The sequence below is a fragment of the Scyliorhinus torazame genome, chromosome 17 (genome assembly GCF_047496885.1).
Source record: "Scyliorhinus torazame isolate Kashiwa2021f chromosome 17, sScyTor2.1, whole genome shotgun sequence".
Lineage (NCBI taxonomy): Eukaryota > Metazoa > Chordata > Chondrichthyes > Carcharhiniformes > Scyliorhinidae > Scyliorhinus > Scyliorhinus torazame.
The window spans coordinates 65,667,907-65,686,095 of NC_092723.1; the positions used below are offsets into that span (position 1 = coordinate 65,667,907).

The following is an 18,189-nucleotide window of genomic DNA, read 5'->3' on the forward strand; positions in this document are numbered from 1 at the left end:
GTCCATCAAGACTCTTTCTTTCATAGCAATTCCAGTTAGGTTCACTCGCCTACTCTTTCCCTGCAATTTTGTCCAATTTCCTTCTGAAAGCTTTGAATGTCAAACGTTACTGAATGAAGAGGACTGAGGGACAACTCATCTGTGTAGGCAATAATTTGGCAGTGGTTTATAGGTCAGTCTTTATTGGATAGTAATGTGTGAGGCAATAATTTGTATTTTCTAGGCAACATAGTTGCACCTGCAGGACTTGCCAAGCAGATTGGCCGATGTCATTGAGGACGTGAGGAGTGACGTGATGTTTGTGCAGTCATAAAATCATAGAATAGAATCCGTACAGTGCTGAAGAAGGTCATTCGGCCCATACGGTCTGCACCGACCCTCTGAAAGAGCACCCTGCCCAGGTTCACTCCTTGCCCCATCCTCGCAATCCCATTCAACCTTTTGGACACTAACAGGTAATTTAGCATGCCCAATGCACCTAACATGCACATATTTGGACTGTGGGAGGAAACCGGAGCATCCGGAGGAAAGCTACGCAGACACGGGGAGAACGTGCAAACTCCACACAGTCACCTAAGGCCGGAATTGAACCCGGGTCCCTGGCACTGTGAGGCAGCAGTGCTACTCACTGTGCCATTGTGCCGCCCCTCATGGCCTTGATAAAGTAGGCAAGAAGTAGAGAGATGGCTCATGATAGCTTTATGAATATCAGTGCAAAGCCTGTATCCTCTGGGGAGGGAGGGCCGGATGTTGTATGGGGGATGAGTCATCACCATCCCATGTGATAATCGTCCACTATCCTTAGCTCCTTAAACTTCTAGGGGGAGGAGGATGTTTGTAATGAGGTAGTCCTAGATGGATGTTGGCAGAGGTGGTGTGTAATTGGAGCAAGCAAAGATTTGCAGGTGAATACCATCTCCAACAAGAGAGAATTGAATTATCTCCGATTGACGTTCAATGGCATTACCATCGCTGAATCCCCCTACATCAATATCCTGGGGGTTACCATTGACCAGAAACTGAACTGGATTAGCCACATCAGGGGTAGGACAGCGGCACAGTGGTTAGCACTGCTACCTCACAGCACTAGGATTCGATTCTGACCTTGGGTGCCTGTCATTCTCCCCGTGACTGCATGGATTTCCTCCCACAATCCATCGGTGTGGAGGTTAGGTGGATTGGTCATGCTAAATTGCCTCTTAGTGTCCAGAGGTTAGGTGGAGTTGTGGGAGAGGGCAGGGATGCGGGCCTAGGTATGGTTCTCTTTCAGAAATCAGTGCAGAATCGATGGGCCGAATGGCCTTCTTCTGCACTATGGCTGGAATTCTCTGGTCATTTTGATCCAATTTTCCCACCGGCAACTTAGCCCTGCGAGAGGGTTCCGTGCAGAGTGGAGTGGGGTCAATGGGAAATCCCATTGACAATCAGCGGGAAGATAGAATACTGCCGCCAGCGAATAGCACCAGGCCGAGAAACACATGGGTGCCGGACCGGTGTATCCCACCCTATGACTCTATGATACAAACACTGCAGTTACAAGAGCAGGTCAGAGGTTGGAAAGCACAGTTGCTTCACAGCTCCAGGGTCCCAAGTTCGATTCCCGGTTGGGTCACTGTCTGTGTGGAATCTGCACGTTTCCCCCGTATTTGCATGGGTTTTCTACAGGTGCTCCGGTTTCCTCCCACAGTCCAAAGATGTGCAGGTTAGGTGGATTGGCTATGGTAAATTGCCCTTAGTGCCCAAACAAAATGGTTAGTTGGGGTTACGGGGATAGGGTGGAGGTGTGGGGATAGGGTGGAGGTGTGGGGATAGGGTGATGGTGTGGGTTTGGGTAGCGTGCTCTTTCCAAGGGCTGGTGCAGATTCGATGGGCTGAATGGCCTCCTTCTGCACTGTAAATTCTATGATTCAATGAAATAGCTCACCTCCTGACTTGCCAAAGTCTGTCCAACATCTACAAAGGAAAAGTCAGCAATGTGATGCAATAACCTCCATTTGCCTGGATCAGTGCAGTTCCAACAACATTCAAGAAGCTAATTTACCTTCATGACCCTAATTCAGGTGGTGACTGTGTATCTTTAACAGTTTCTGTTTCTATTCCAGTTCATGTAGCTTAGTCTGAATGAACATTTCCTTGTCTGGCTGTCTAAGTTTTGAACCCGTAACTTTCACATTGATAAATACACAATTTTACTTTTTGTAAAGAAAATGGCACACACTCACCAGAGAAGCCAGTGATGTCCATGGCTTTGAGATTCCTGCATTTGATGACTGTCAATGTTAGTCGTCCAGCAGTAGGCAGATAGCAGAGAGAGAACATGATTTCCCCCAGATCCACGCTTTCCTTTAAATAGTGAAGAAATGTAACATAGTGTCAGGGGTTTAAAATACTTAAATCATATTAAACAGACTGAATAAAGTGCTTAAAATGGCCAATATCAGGCCTTAAAAATGAGACTGCTTGGACTTGTTGATAAGTCCAAAGGACTAGTTTTGTTTGTTATGCTCATATCTCCTGGCAACCAGCTGTGGATTAACTCGAAGCAAAAGTGTATTTTCTGCATCCACCACTCTTGGGTCGAGGTAACAGGACATCAACTCTTTCAGTGACTCTCCACTTACATTCAAATCAGGAGCAGGAATAGGCCATTCAGCCCCTCAAGCCTACTCCACCATTTGATAAGGTCACAGTTGCCCTGTTTTCCAGTGCGGCATGCCCCTTGCCGGCAGCAGGATCCTCCGTTCAGGCAGCCGGCCAATGCGGTTTCCCATTGTGCCCATCCCACGCCATTGGGAAACCTGCGAGCGTGGGTGCACTGCCGGCGAAGTGGATGATCCCGCCGACGGAGAATCCCGCAGCAGATCAATTGCATCGGTTCGAGGCTGTAAGGACATCTGGAGTCAAGTAATTCTGGCATAATCCAAACTGAGCTTGGGTGAGCAGGTTATTACTGATTAAGTGTCGCTTAATAGCATTGTCGATGAAATCTCCTGTCACTTTGAGTGGAGGATTGGGATCAAAATTGGCTGAATGGGATTTATCCTGAGTTTTATGGAAAGGACATACCTGGGCAATTTTCCACATTGTCAGGTAGGTGTCAGTGTTGCAGCTCTATTGGAACAGGTTGGCTAAGGGCGTAACTAGTTCTAGATCACAAGACTTCAGTGCTCCAGGCAGGATGCTGTTGAGGCCCAGAGTCTTTGCTATGTCCAGTGACATTAGCCACTTCTTAGTATCATGTTGCATTAATCAGATTGTCTAAAGACTTGCATCCATCCATCCATGATGCTGAGGGCCTTAGGCTGAGGCTAAGATGGATCGTCCACCTGGAACTTCTAGCTGAAGATTGTGGCAAATGTTTCATCCTTGTCTTTTGTGCTGATGTACTGGGCTCTACTATTATTGAACATGGGGATGAATGTGGAGCCGCTCCTCCATTGGTTGCTTAATTGTCCCCCACCATTCATGACATGATACGACAGTTACAAAACTCGGCTCTGATCCATTGGTATTCTCTTAGCATTCTCTATAATATTCTATTTCACTCTTCAGCATTCTTGTAGTCACATGTTGTAGCTTAACAAGGTTGGCACCTAATGTTTAGGTATTCCTGGCATTTCTCCTTGCATTCTCTCTTACAATCCTCATTAAACTAGGGTTGGGCCCTCTCTTGATCGTAATGGTTGAGTGAGAGATATGTTGGACCATGTGACTTGTGGCTGTAGATTGTGGCAGAGTGCAATTCAGCTGCTGAGGATGACCACAGCGCCTTATGGATGCTCAATTTTGCACGGCTAGCCCTGTTCTGAATCTATCCCATTTAGAACGATGGTAGTTACACAATCTCCACAATGACTGTACAGTGGCCACTTCTACCAGAACTGTCTTGGATACATCTGTGATCAGTATTTGTGAGGTCAAGTGTTAATTCTGTCACCATCTGCAACGTGCTCAATCTGGCAGTTGTGTCCTTCAGGGCTTGGCCATCTCAGTCAGTAGTTATGCCACCTCCTGACAGTATGCCACTGTGCCACCACCTCTGCTGGGTCTTCTTTACCATTTGGACAGGACTTATCCAAAGATGCTGATGGAAGATCCTGAGGCTTTGACTGAAAGGCAAGATTCAGTGATTATGACTCTGTCAGGTTGACTAGTCTCTGGGACAAATCTCTCACTTTTGGCACATCTCCTCAGATGTTAGTGAGGAGGACTTTGGTGAACTGGGCTTCGCTTTGTTGTATCTAGCGCCTAGAGGGATGGCAGATGCTCAATTCAACTGTATTCTTATTCAACTTTTTATGGCCGTTTGATGCAAATGAGGGTCTTGCTAGACCATTTCAGAGGGCTGTTGCTGTGATACTAGGGTCACTCGTAGGCCAGACCAGTCCAGATAAATGGTAGCCTATTGGCCTTATTCAGTCTTGAGAAATGAATGAAATATTATTGAAATGGATCAAATTGGTAATAGTTCAAATCAAACACATTATCAGAACAGATCTTCCTCCAGCGGAGTACTCTAATTTAACAGCCTGCCAGAGCTCACACAGGTGCAGAGCAGCAGAGTGAGGATTTCTCACAAAGCCTTTTATCTCTGCCAAGGACATTATTTTAAGCATAGGCCTTTGTGTACGTGTTTCTGGGCCAGATAAGATGAATCCTCATGCCGACAGTTCTAAAACATACGGTCTGGTTAAAAAGAAAGATCTTCACATGCACACTCACGAGATCAGCGAGGGGATGACCTCAATGTTGGCATGGAAGGGCCCACATTGGCTGGGCATTGGTAGGCAGCACTGTAGCACAGTGGTTAGCACAGTTGCTTCACAGCTCCAGGGTCCCAGGTTCGATTCCCAGCTTGGGTCACTGTCTGTGCGGAGTCTTCATGTTCCCCCCGTGTCTGCGTGGGTTTCCTCCGGGTGCTCCGGTTTCCTCCCACGGTCCAAAGATGTGTGGGTTAGGTGGATTGGCCACCACCCTCACACCACCCTCACCCCCATACTATCCTCTCGCCCCCACCCCACACTCACCACCCCCACATCGCCCTCTCTCCCTCACCCCACACCCCTGCTCCACCACCACCACCACCACCCCTATTCCCCCCTCCCAAACAATTCCCCCACTCCCCAACATACCTCTAGCACCCCCACTCCTCCCAGCCCACAGTCTAATCATGCATCTTGTCTTGTGTCTTGCAGAATCTGCTGATGATGGGGCCGCCCTTCTGGTGTCCACTGCCCCCGCAGCCAGCCTCAGCCACAACTCCAGGTGCTGATTAGTGACGAGGACACCGACGTGAGCCATTGGCACAAGACCCAGGACACCTCAGAGCTTGAGTCCGATGTTGACACAGATTTCCCATCATAGCTGTCTCTAACAACCTCCACCATCCAAGAGACACTCACCTCGGTTGGGCACTTTAGTGAAGAGGCTCCGCCACCCCAGGGAATCGATGGGACCGTGTGATGGAATGGCCAGCTAGCTTGCAGGGATCACCCAGGTGGACGGTGGAAAGTGCTACCGTGGGCAGCAGTCAGACATTGTCAAACACGTCGCCCCTCTACTGTGCGATGTTGTGGAGGATGCAGCAGGCCACCACAATACGGGTGACCTCCAGTGCGGTCCAGGCACCTGAACTGCATCTTCAGGATTCCAAAGCACCGCTCAATCAAGTTACTGGTCGATGCATCTTATCGATCACCCCTTGGACACAGGTCATCTCGGCGATGGCGTCCCCCCCCCCCCCCCCACTATCCAGGCATCCTGGTGAGCTCGGTTCACATTAAAATGGATGTACTGCGCAGACTGGACATATAAGGTCACTGTGATGGCGTGGATGCACCTGTGCACCCAGCTCTGTGAAATCCCGGACAAGTCCCCACTCGGCGCCTGGAAGGACCCCGTTGCATAGAAATACAGGGCGAGCATCACCTTGACGGCCACCGGGAGCGGTGGTCCTCCCCCATTCCCCCACAATGCCAGGTGCGATATAATCTGGCAGGTATGTCACACTGTCCCCCTGCTCTGCCGGAGCATGTCCGGTCCCGTACGTCCTCCAATGACAGGCGCTACCGGTACACACAAAGCCTCATGCGGTGCCTCCTTTAGACCCCCTCCACCTCCTCCTCTTCCCTGGCTTGTTGTGCTGCCGGATTTCCATCCCCACCGGCTGCCTCCTGTTCCTCTGAGGCAGGCTCCGCTGCTGCAGCTTTCTCCACCTCGAGCAGCTCCGGCTCGCACAGCCACAGTGCATCCCCCAGGGCTGCAGCGAGTTGGAGGAAGGCCACAATTGCTGGTTGTATTCCAATATCCATTGTCTGCAGGGGGTGAAAGGCCCCTTCCCTGCACCCCTGGCCCTGTCTGTGCCCGGCACCATGGGGGTCTCTTGCTCTGGCACCTGTCCCTGTTGTCAGCGGTACCGTCGGTTGGTACTGCCCTTGCCAGCAGTATGCTCCATGTCCCCCATCCGGCACCCCCCTGTAGGGTCTACTGTGGCCATTGCCCTTCAGTGGGCCACATGATACCCCACCGGCGGATTATAGCTAGTTGGTGGAGGTGGGGGGGGGGGGGGGGGGGTATGGCTGAAATTGGGGTACGGGAGTGGTGGGGTGGTGTCACCAATACGGCTGGTGTCACTCTGCAGAACCAAGACCAAGTTGGGTAGTCAGTGGGTGTGCAGCAAGATGGCTGCCTTGCAGGCCCCGGCAATGGCAGTCCGGGCCTGGGCACCGCCCCAATCCCATGAGGGGTCACCCCGGCCCCAAGGCCTGTCCCGCTGAGTCTTCCCCCCCCCCCCTCCATCCCCAGCCAGCCCAGCCAGTGTCCAGCCCAGCAGCCCATGATTGCGTCTCTCCGTGCCCTACCACCTCTCTCTCCCTCATCAACCACAGCACCAGTTTATCGACTTTTAAAACCACAAGTGAGCTCGCCATCGGGGGTTCCCCTCGGTGGAGGCGGAGAATACCGGGTCAGGCCCGCTCATATGCCAATAGCGTCATTGTACGTGCAGATTGGAACACTTTGCTGCCACTCTCATGGCACCGGAAAATTGTGATTTGGCATGGAATCAGCACTCGCTACCGTTTTGGTGTCGGAACCGATTCTCTGCCCAATCACGTTTCCCGATTCCGGCATCAGCCGGAGAATGCCGCTCCATAGCTGTTGAGGAGAAAGTTTTCTCAAGGCCGACCCACACGAGCTTCAGCTTAGTATCTCCAATCAGTTCAAGAGGGATGAAAGAAGAAAAGTTTATAACCACAAGCAAAAGAGAGTAAGTTATCTTATCACCTCCGTCCATGTGATCCAGCATCAGTAAACTGTGCTCAACCGTGTATCCATTTATTCCGATAATGTCCTTCATTTGAACCATTACCTTGCTGCTTCGCATTTGTTACTCCTGGTAATTTCTTTTCAGTAGTTGAGAAGCCTGGATCAAATCTTACAGGTAAGGGCAGCAGCTTTCCTTCCTTAAAGGACATTAATGAACCAGATTTCAATCCAGCAGTTTCATGCTCACTAGTTCTGAAATTGGGTCTTTATTTCGGAACTATAAATTACATTTCTCCAGCTGCCAGTGGGGAGGTTTGAACTCATATTTCCCCAGCATTAGTCCTGGCCCTTAGCTTACTAGCCCATCAACATTACCACTATGCTGCCAGTCCATGCATTTGAGTGATTGCTGTCATTTAGGGAAGGGTGGCGTCCAATCAGCCCACACACAGCAAGATCCCACTGACAGCAATCAGTCAAATGACCAGCAAGTCTGTTTTAACGAAGCTGGTGGGGTGAGAGGTGTAAGCTAGGACATCGAGAGAGCTTGCCCACTCTTCTTTTAATAGCGACCTTAGATATTTTTCAGCCCTCCTGAGTGGTCTGACAGGGCCTGGGTTTACCATGGCATCTGAAAGGCAGCACCCCAGCAGTACTCCACTGGAGTGGCTGCCTGGATTGTGTGATCAAGTGAGTAGCCATGTTGCAGACCTTCAGACTCAGGCACAGATTTCTGTCACTGATCCCTGACTAACTTGCCACAATAAATGGCAGCAAAGGAGGAGGTGATGAGAAACAAGCACAACACACGTCCGGGGGCAGTACTGAGGGGGGTGGGCAGGAGATTGTGACATCACACTGGTGACTTTGTAGGCTTGGTTACCCATGGTGCACCAGCAATCATCTTCCACCATCACTGCTGCTAACCTCAGTCAAATCAATAAATTTTGAAACCACATAACACAGCCCCAATAACTCTCCTCTTGTCTCAGTAATGAACGCACCATTCAGTGAGACACTGAGCTATACAGATAGAGAAAGGTCCCAATTTCAATTCCTGGTGACTAAACTAATTGATTAGCAATTACGCTCGGCTACAGATGGTAAATCAAGTGATTGCTGTTGGATAGGACGCCTGTGTGACTACGGAGCAAAGACAGAAGTGGGCTAGAATTGGGCCTCCAACGTCAAATACCTGTTGATGTTCACCACCGAGGCTGAAATCTAAATGATGTTCACTGAGTTGAGGTAAATTCCATTGCTGCCACTGTACAACCCATGTAGAGAAAGAAGAATTAAGCAGAATTCCACTATATAAAATACATAGGATATATATGTGTATATATAAGGAAGGTCCCTAGGGGAACGTATATGGTGAAGATTTCACATTTACAGTCTATGGTGTCCACCGTCACTGATCCCTCCTGTAGGCAAATCCCATGTCCTGTGCACCACTCAGGAGCTCACTATGTAGTGATATAGCAGTGTTACCTTCAGTTGTACTACAAAAGTACTATGTTAAATGGACTGGATACTAGAGCCTTCACCGTGCATTTCCCCAAACTCCCAAAAGCAGACTGAGGTGGGGCCAAATTTAACTTAGCAAAAATGTAACTTAGATTGGTTCACAATGGTTGGGTGAACAAAGAAAGAACAGTTGACACTCTGCAGGGAATGTGTCGTCCCCTTCAGTGGAGATTCTTATTTGTAGAAGCCGTTGGTACCAGAGGATCATACAAGTGATGTTCGCACTGTGGGACCAAGCAGGCTCCAAGACCCCATCTCCTCCTTTGAAAGGCTAGGCAAAAGAATGGACGGGGCTCAAACAGGTCACAAATCTCCCATTGGCTTTCCTGCCAATCGGTGGGAGTGCTGAGCTGCATTCCAATGGCAGGACCAGTTGTTCCCCACTGGAATGCCTTCTTTCAGCACAACAATTGTGTCTGCACCATCACCGCACCTTAATGAACCCCTGTCTTAGTTCCAGAAATGAAGGTGTTCCAGATTGTCCACAAAATGACCATGTTGCTGTGATCTTCTGCTGGCTTCTCTTAATTCTTAACTGCAAGATCTCACCAGTCACGAGCATTTCCAGACCCTCAGCCAGAGCAGCATTCCACCACCAATATACATACCAGTGATGGCACGGCTGATGGGAGCCCCAGAATCGCTCAAAGAACACGTTGTACAGGCACCATGGATTCCAATCTGAGTGCTAATAACTTTACAGTTACTTGTGTAAAGATGTGCAACTTGTAGCACAGTGGTTAGCACAGTTGCTTCACAGCTCCAGGGTCCCAGGTTCGATTTCCGGCTTGGTTCACTGTCTGTGCGGTGTCTGCATGTTCTAACTGTGTTGTGCATGTTTCCTCCGGGTGCTCTGGTTTCGTCCCACAGTCCAAAGATGTGCAGGTTAGGTGAATTGCCCTTAGTGTCCAAAACGGTTAGATAGGGTTACTGGGTTACAGGAATTGGGTGGAAGTGTGGGTTTAAGTAGGGTGCTCTTTCCAAGGGCCTGTGCAGACTCGATGGGCCGAATGGCCTCCTTCTGCACTGTAAATTCTATGATTCTAAGAAGTGGAATTACTGTAATTGTAAAATATTTGGGATGGATTTCATTGGCCCTTTAGGAACTGGACGGGAGGTTAGGAGCTTGTGAATTGGTGAGGTAACGCAGGGGTGGACTGTTCATCATTAGTGCACCGCCATATCATTCTGCCAATGACAGGAAAGGTGGAAAATAGCCCTCCTGCCAGGGGCCAAATGAGCAATTTGAGTGGCTAATTAAGAGCTTCTTCCTGCCATCACTGGCATTTTACTACTGGCAGGCGGTCCATTTTCCTGACAGGCTTCACGGGCAAACTTTCTAATTCGGCTACCTGTGGTCCACAAAGCACTTCCGCCACACCACCCCCCACCCCATCCCCCACACCCTTCCATCCAGGCACCAGTGGCCAGCTCAATAGACACCTCCTCTGTCCTCAGCAACTCGACCTGGCCCTCACCAAGGCATGTCTGACTGATGCCAATTACTTTTAACCTGACTCATCTTGCTGCAAGGACGGCTGTTTGTCGTCCCAGTACTGGCCACCACACTTGTGTCACTGTTGAGTTTGAAGAGCAACCAGCTCTTCAATTGGCCAGAGGTCCCCAAAATAGCCAAGGGGGTTTTCGGCCTGTTGTCAGGGCCTTCATTGCCTCAACAAAATTAAGCCCTGTGTGCAGATCATCTGCAATGTCGGTTGACATCAATATCTATGTTGACATGAATACCTTTGGACAGATGCAAGTTATTCCAGGGTGGAAGGACTGAGATAGATGCTGGATATGACTTTTAATTCAAAGGAACAATGAGTCATCAGCCAAAACATTCTTCAATTAGCTAGTGCTCATGGTGCAGCAGTTGCACAGCAATGGTTTGGAAGCTCTTATGATTTATGAAGGAAGTGGGGTTGTGAGAAGGGGCCTGTCAGATGATATGGTCACAGTTGATCCACCCTGGATTAAGGAAATCCTGCAATCTATGCAAACCCTGGAGCTCTGTCCTGAAGGGCAGACTTGGTTCAATTGATTGCGCTCTTGTTTTTGGAGCAGAAGGATGTGGATGCATGTCGCACTCTCAAGACTTTGGGCATACTTCAGTGACCACGTTGCCCTGAAAGGCAGCGCGCTGCGGTGCCTCATTCCCGCTGGGGAACACCACTCCCGGGATCTACCCAGCTCGCAACGCCTCAGGAGATCTAACGCAATCTTGCGAGACTTTGCAATGTGAATCCCATTCATTGTGGGTGGGATCAATTTTTGGCAAATCGAAATATTAGAGCGAGGCAGCTGGTGTCACTTAAATATCCAGTTTCCCAAGGCACCCGATTCATCCCCTTCGACTTGTAGACTTGGGGCGAGTGCCGTTTAGTACTGATCTCCATGGCTCTCATGGGAGTCTCATACGGGATAGGACGCTCCCAAGCGCACTTCCTTTGGGAAGAGTAGTACCCCGGCACTGCTGGTGCCACCTGGGCACCCTGGCAGTGCCATGTGGGTGCCAGCCAGGCACTTCCAGAGTGCCCAGGTGGCACTTTCAGCTGGCAGAGGCACGGCCAGGGTACCTGGGCCGGGATTCTCCCCTACCCGGCGTGGGGGGGGAATCCGGCGTAAAGGAATGGCGTGAACAACACCAGCATTGGGCCGCCCCAAAGGTGCGGAATTCTCCAGCCGGCGCCGAAAGGACTTCGCCGGGCGACGCATGCGCGGGAGCGTCAGCGGCCGCTCACGGCATCCCCGCGCATGCGCAGTGGAGGGGGTCTTTTCCGCCTCCGCCATAGTGGAGACCATGGCGAAGGTGGAAGAAAAAGAGTGCCCCCATGGCACAGGCCCGCTCGCCGATCGGTGGGCCCCGATGGTGGGCCAGGCCCCCGTGGGGGCACCCCCCCCCGGGTCCAGATGGCCCCGCGCTCCCCCCAGGACCCCGGAGCCCGCCCACACTGTCTGTTCCCGCCGGTAAGGTAGGTGGTTCAATCCACGCCGGCTGGCGGCGGGACTTCGGCCCATCGCGGGCTGGAGAATCGCCGGGGGGGAGCCCGCCGACTGGCACGGTGCGATTCCCGCCCCCGCCGAATCTCTGGTGGTGGAGAATTCAGGACACGGCGGGGGCGCGATTCACGCCAGCTCCCGGCGATTCTCCGACCCGGTGGGGGGTCGGAGAATCGTGCCCCAGGTTGTTATTTCCAAGGTGCTAAGCTGTCATTTTTCCCGTGGTAGCAATCATGCCAAATGTGACTCGTGTGGGTGTTGGGGGGTTGTGGGGGGTGGGGGTCCTGGAACCCTCCCACAGTGAGTTGACACCTGGGGGGGGGAGGGTTACGTTGGGAGCTCCAGAGATCGGGACACCATTTACAAATGGTGTCCCAATGTCACGCTACACTGAGGAGTTCCAGCGAGCGGAGCTCCTCAGTGCAGAAAATGGGCTGTGTGCGGCCTCAGCCGTGTGTTCTCAGCTGAGGCCCCTTATCTAACTTGAGTGACGTTGCTTAGAATTGTGTTTCTTGGCCCTGCAAGCATCAGGAAACACACGGCTAAACGCGCTCACTATGGGACATTGTTCCCAATTAGTTAAATTGATCCCAACAGTACATAGAACATAGAACGATACAGCGCAGTACAGGCCCTTCGGCCCACGATGTTGCACCAAAAAAAAAAGCCATCTAACCTACACTATGCCATTATCATCCATATGCTTATCCAATAAACTTTTAAATGCCCTCAATGTTGGCGAGTTCACTACTGTTGCAGGTAGGGCATTCCACGGCCTCACCACTCTTTGCGTAAAGAACCTACCTCTGGCCTCTGTCCTATATCTATTACCCCTCAGTATAAAGCTATGTCACCTCGTGCTAGCCATTTCCATCCGCGGGAGAAGACTCTCACTGTCCACCCTATCTAACCCCCTGATCATTTTGTATGACTCTATTAAGTCTCCTCTTAACCTTCTTCTCTCCAACGAAAACAACCTCAAGTCCATCAGCCTTTCCTCATAAGATTTTCCCTCCATACCAGGCAAAATCCTGGTAAATCTCCTCTGCACCCGCTCCAAAGCTTCCACGTCCTTCCTATAATGCGGTGACCAGAACTGTACGCAATACTCCAAATGCGGCTGTACCAGAGTTTTGTACAGCTGCACCATGACCTCATGACTCCGGAACTCAATCCCTCTACCAATAAAGGCCAACACTCCATAGGCCTTCTTCACAACCCTATCAACCTGGGTGGCAACTTTCAGGGATCTATGTACATGGACACCTAGGTCCCTCTGCTCATCCACACTTCCAAGAACTTTACCATTAGCCAAATATTCCGCATTCCTGTTATTCCTTCCAAAGTGAATCGCCTCACACTTCTCTACACTAAACTCCATTTGCCACCTCTCAGCCCAGCTCTGCAGCTTATCTATGTCCCTCTGTAACTTGCTACATCCTTCCGCACTGTCGACAACACCACCGACTTTAGTGTCGTCCGCAAATTTACTCACCCACACTTCTGCGCTCTCCTCTAGGTCATTGATAAAAATGACAAACAGCAACGGTCCCAGAACAGATCCTTGTGGTACGCCACTTGTAACTGAACTCCATTCTGAACATTTCCCATCAACCACAACCCTCTGTCTCCTTTCAGCTAGCCAATTTCTGATCCACATCTCTAAATCACCCTCAATCCCCAGCCTCCGTATTTTCTACAATAGCCTACCGCGGGGAACCTTATCAAACGCTTTACTGAAATCCATATACACCACATCAACTGCTCTACCCTCGTCTACCTGTTCAGTCACCTTCTCAAAGAATTCTATAAGGTTTGTGAGGCATGACCTACCCTTCACAAAGCCATGTTGACTATCCCTGATCATATTATTCCTATCTAGATGATTATAAATCTTATCACTTATAATCCCCTCCAAGACTTTACCCACAACAGACGTGAGGCTCACCGGTCTATAGTTGCCTGGGTTGTCTCTACTCCCCTTTTTGAACAAAGGGACCACATTTGCTAACCTCCAGTCCTCTGGCACTATTCCTGTAGCCAATGATGACATAAAAATCAAAGCCAAAGGGCCAGCAATCTCTTCCCTGGCCTCCCAGAGAATCCTAGGATAAATCCCATCAGGCCCCGGGGACTTATCTATTTTCAGCCTGTCCAGAATTGCCAACACCTCTTCCCTACGTACCTCAATGCCATCTATTCTAATAACCTGGGTCTCTGCATTCTCCTCCACAACATTATCATTTTCCTGAGTGAATACTGACGAAAAATATTCATTTAGTATCTCGCCTATCTCTTCAGACTCCACACACAACTTCCCATCCCTGTCCTTGACTGGCCCTACTTTTACCCTAGTCATTCTTTTATTCCTGACATACCTATAGAAAGCTTTTGGGTTTTCCTTGATCCTACCTGCCAAATACTTCTCATGTCCCCTCCTTGCTTGTCTTAGCTCTCTCTTTAGATCCTTCCTCGCTACCTTGTAACTATCCATCGCCCCAACTGAAACTTCACACCTCATCTTCACATAGGCCTCCTTCTTCCTCTTAACAAGAGATTCCACTTCTTTGGTAAACCACGGTTCCCTCGCTCGACGCCTTCCTCCCTGCCTGACCGGTACATACTTATCCACAACACGCAGTAGCTGTTCCTTGAACAAGCTCCACTTATCCAGTGTGCCCAACACTTGCAGCCTACTTCGCCAACCTATCCCCCCCAAGTCATGTCTAATGGCATCATAATTGCCCTTCCGCCAGCTATAACTCTTGCCCTGCGGTGTATACTTATCTCTTTCCATCACTAACGTAAACGTCACCGAATTATGGTCACTGTCCCCAAAGTGCTCTCCTGCCTCCAAATCCAACACCTGGCCTGGTTCATTACCCAAAACCAAATCCAACGTGGCCTTGCCTCTTGTTGGCCTGTCAACATATTGTGTCAGGAAACCCTCCTGCACACATTGTACAAAAAACGACCCATCTAATGTACTCGAACTATATCTTTTCCAGTCAATATTTGGAAAGTTAAAGTCTCCCATAATAACTACCCTGTTACTTTCGCTCCTATCCAGAATCATCTTCGCCATCCTTTCCTCTACATCCCTAGAACTATTTGGAGGCCTATAGAAAACTCCCAACAGGGTGACCTCTCCTTTCCTGTTTCTAACCTCAGCCCATACTACCTCGGAAGAAGAGTCCCCATCTAGCACCCTCTCCGCCACCGTAATACTGCTCTTGACTAGCAGCGCCACTCCTCCCCCTCTTTTGCCTCCTTCTCTGAGCTTACTAAAACACCCAAACCCCGGAACCTGCAACATCCATTCCTGTCCCTGCTCTATCCATTTCTCCGAAATGGCCACAACATCGAAGTCCCAGGTAACAACCCATGCTGCCAGTTCCCCTACCTTATTTCGTATACTCCTGGCATTGAAGTAGACACACTTCAAACCACCTACCTGAACACTGGCCCCCTCCTGCGACTTCAAATCTGTGCTCCTGACCTCTATACTCTCATTCTCCCGTACCCTAAAACTACAATCCAGGTTCCCATGCCCCTGCTGCATTAGTTTAAACCCCCCCCAAAGAGCACTAACAAATCTCCCCCCCAGGATATTTGTGCCCCTCAGGTTCAGATGTAGACCATCCTGTCTGTAGAGGTCCCACCTTCCCCAGAAAGAGCCCCAGTTATCCAGAAATCTGAATCCCTCCTGCCTGCACCATCCCTGTAGCCACGTGTTTAATTGCTCTCTCTCCCTATTCCTCCTCTCATTATCACGTGGCACGGGCAACAACCCAGAGATAACAACTCTGTTTGTTCTCGTTCTGAGCTTCCATCCAAGCTCCCTGAAAGCCTGCCTGACATCCTTGTCCCCTTTCCTACCTATGTCGTTAGTGCCAATGTGGACCACGACTTGGGGTTGCTCCCCCTCCCCCTTAAGGACCCGGAAAACATGATCCGAGACATCACGTACCCTTGCACCTGGGAGGCAACATACCAAACGTGAGTCTCTCTCGCTCCCACAAAATCTCCTATCTGTGCCCCTGACTATCGAGTCCCCAATTACTAATGCTCTACTCCTCTCCCCCCTTCCCTTCTGAGCAACAGGGACAGACTCCGTGCCAGAGGACCTTACCCCATGGCTTACCCCTGGTAAGTCCCCCCCCCACAAGTATCCAAAGCGGTATACTTGTTACTCAGGGGAACGACCGCAGGGAATCCCTGCACTGACTGCTTCTTCACAGTCCCTCTAACAGTTACCCATCTATCTCCAACCTTTGGTGTAACTAATTCCCTGAAGCTGCTATCTATGACCCCCTCTGCCACCCGAATGATCCGAAGTTCATCCAACTCCAGCTCCAGTTCCCTAACTCGGTTTTGGAGGAGCTGGAGATGGCTGCACTTCCTGCAGGTAAAATCAGCAGGGACACTAACGGCATCCCTCACCTCAAACATCCTGCAGGAGGAACATTGTACTCCCTTCCCTGCCATCCCTCTAACTATCAACCAAAATCTGGCTAATAAAAATTAAAAAAAAAAAGAAAAATAATAATATAATATGGCACTTACCTCACACCAATGGGTTTTATTATAGGTTAGAGGAGGAGGGCGGGTGGGAGACACTACACGTGTAGTGTCTCGGGTACATAATCTAGGCTGACACACCAGTGTCAAACTGAGAGAGTGCTAAGTGCCCGGGGTGCCATTTTTCAACCGAGATGTTAAATAAAGATCCTGGGCTGGATTCTCTGTTCCTGAGGCGCTGGGGCAGGGTTCGCGGACTTCCATGACAGCAAAACCGGGGCCGCACCTGGACTGATTCAACGACTGTTAAGGGGCTAGCACCAGAATCACGTGGAACACAGTCGATTCCAAAGAGAAACAGTGCCGGATTCACGATTGGCACTCTGGAGGCTGACAAGCTGCAGTCGCATAGACACACATCACTCCCCACACACACCATCCCAGCCAACAAGATACCAGCAAGGAGAGCAGCCCCAAGATTCATCAATACCGAGCTTGAGACTCTCCTGGATGCCGTGGAGGAGAGGCTGGCCACCCTGTATCTCTGTCCGGGAAGGAGGCTGCCAGCTACTGCCGTTTGCCATGCCTGGGTGCAGGTAACAGTAAGTGCTACGAGCAACATCACCTGGACCTGCTTGCAGTGCTGTAAAAACTGCACAACCTCCTCAGAGCGGCCTGGATCAGTAGACAGGACTGTGACTCTGGCAGAAACGCCCGTCCCACACACCCGTAACCTTACCCCCTCCCCCCAACCCGAGGGTGTCCGAACCCCAAACCTGCACCACATGCTGGTACCCATACAGACCGCCATGGCCGGGTGCCCTGACCACTAAAGCCACCAGCTACCAACCCCCGGGCTGCATGCGTTGGACTGTTTAACATCGTGCATTTTCTTTTACCCAACCTCCCACCCCACCTATCCCCAACTCAGGAGAAGGTCGTACATAACCGCAGGAAGCGGGAGAAGACTGGAGTGGGACCGCCGGACTTGTGGCCCCTCAACATGGCAGAGCAGCTGCCCCTGCATGTGCTCAGTGGGCCAGAGATCGGGAGAGGAAATGAGACCCTACAGAGTTGTGGTTACCCGTGACACATGTGTGAATTTACCCCACACACCACCCGTACACCACCCCAAATCCACCCCCACACCACCACCACACCACCCTCACAGCACCCCCACACCACCCCAAATCCACACCCACACCACCACCACACCACCCTCACACCACCCTCACCCCCACACCACCCTCACAACACCCGCACACCACCACCACACCACCACCACACCACCACCACACTCACACCAACCCCACACCACCCTCACACCAACCCCACACCACCCCCACACCACCCCCACACCACCCTCACCCCCACAACACCCTCACACCACCCCACACCACCCCAAATCCACACCCACACCACCACCACACCACCCTCACCCCCACACCACCCTCACACCACCACCACACCACACCCACACCCCACACCACCCCCACACCACCCTCACACCACGCGCACCCCCACGCCACCCTCACACCACACCCACACCACCCTGACACCACCCCCACACCACCACACACCACCCTCAGACCACCCTCACACCATCCCCACACCACCCTCACACCACAGCACCCCCACACCACCCTCACACCACCCCCACACCGCCCCCACACCACACCAACACTACACCCACACCACCCTCACACCACCCCCACCCCACCCCACACCACACTCACACCACACCACCCTCACACACCCCCCACACCACCCCCACACCACCCTCACCCCCACACCACCCTCACACCACCCCCAAACCATCAACACACCACCCTCACACAACCCCCACACCACCCCCACACCACCCCCACACCA

The 18,189-nt window shown here is 51.1% G+C and overlaps 2 protein-coding genes across 3 annotated transcripts in view; one reads left to right on the plus strand and one right to left on the minus strand.

The window, feature by feature from the left end:
• LOC140393920 (synaptotagmin-6-like) overlaps nt 1–18,189 on the minus strand; it is a 760,260-nt gene that overhangs the window by 75,883 nt on the left and 666,188 nt on the right. The window contains exon 4 of the mRNA XM_072480561.1: nt 2,223–2,343. Coding sequence (XP_072336662.1) covers nt 2,223–2,343 — 121 coding nt within the window. The remainder of the gene's footprint in view (nt 1–2,222; nt 2,344–18,189) is intronic.
• The window catches only part of LOC140393921 (uncharacterized), a 56,592-nt gene continuing 46,628 nt past the window's right edge, over nt 8,226–18,189 (plus strand). For both annotated transcript variants that reach the window (XM_072480563.1, XM_072480562.1), the window contains exon 1: nt 8,226–8,514. The gene's annotated coding sequence lies outside the window, so the exon portion shown is untranslated. The remainder of the gene's footprint in view (nt 8,515–18,189) is intronic.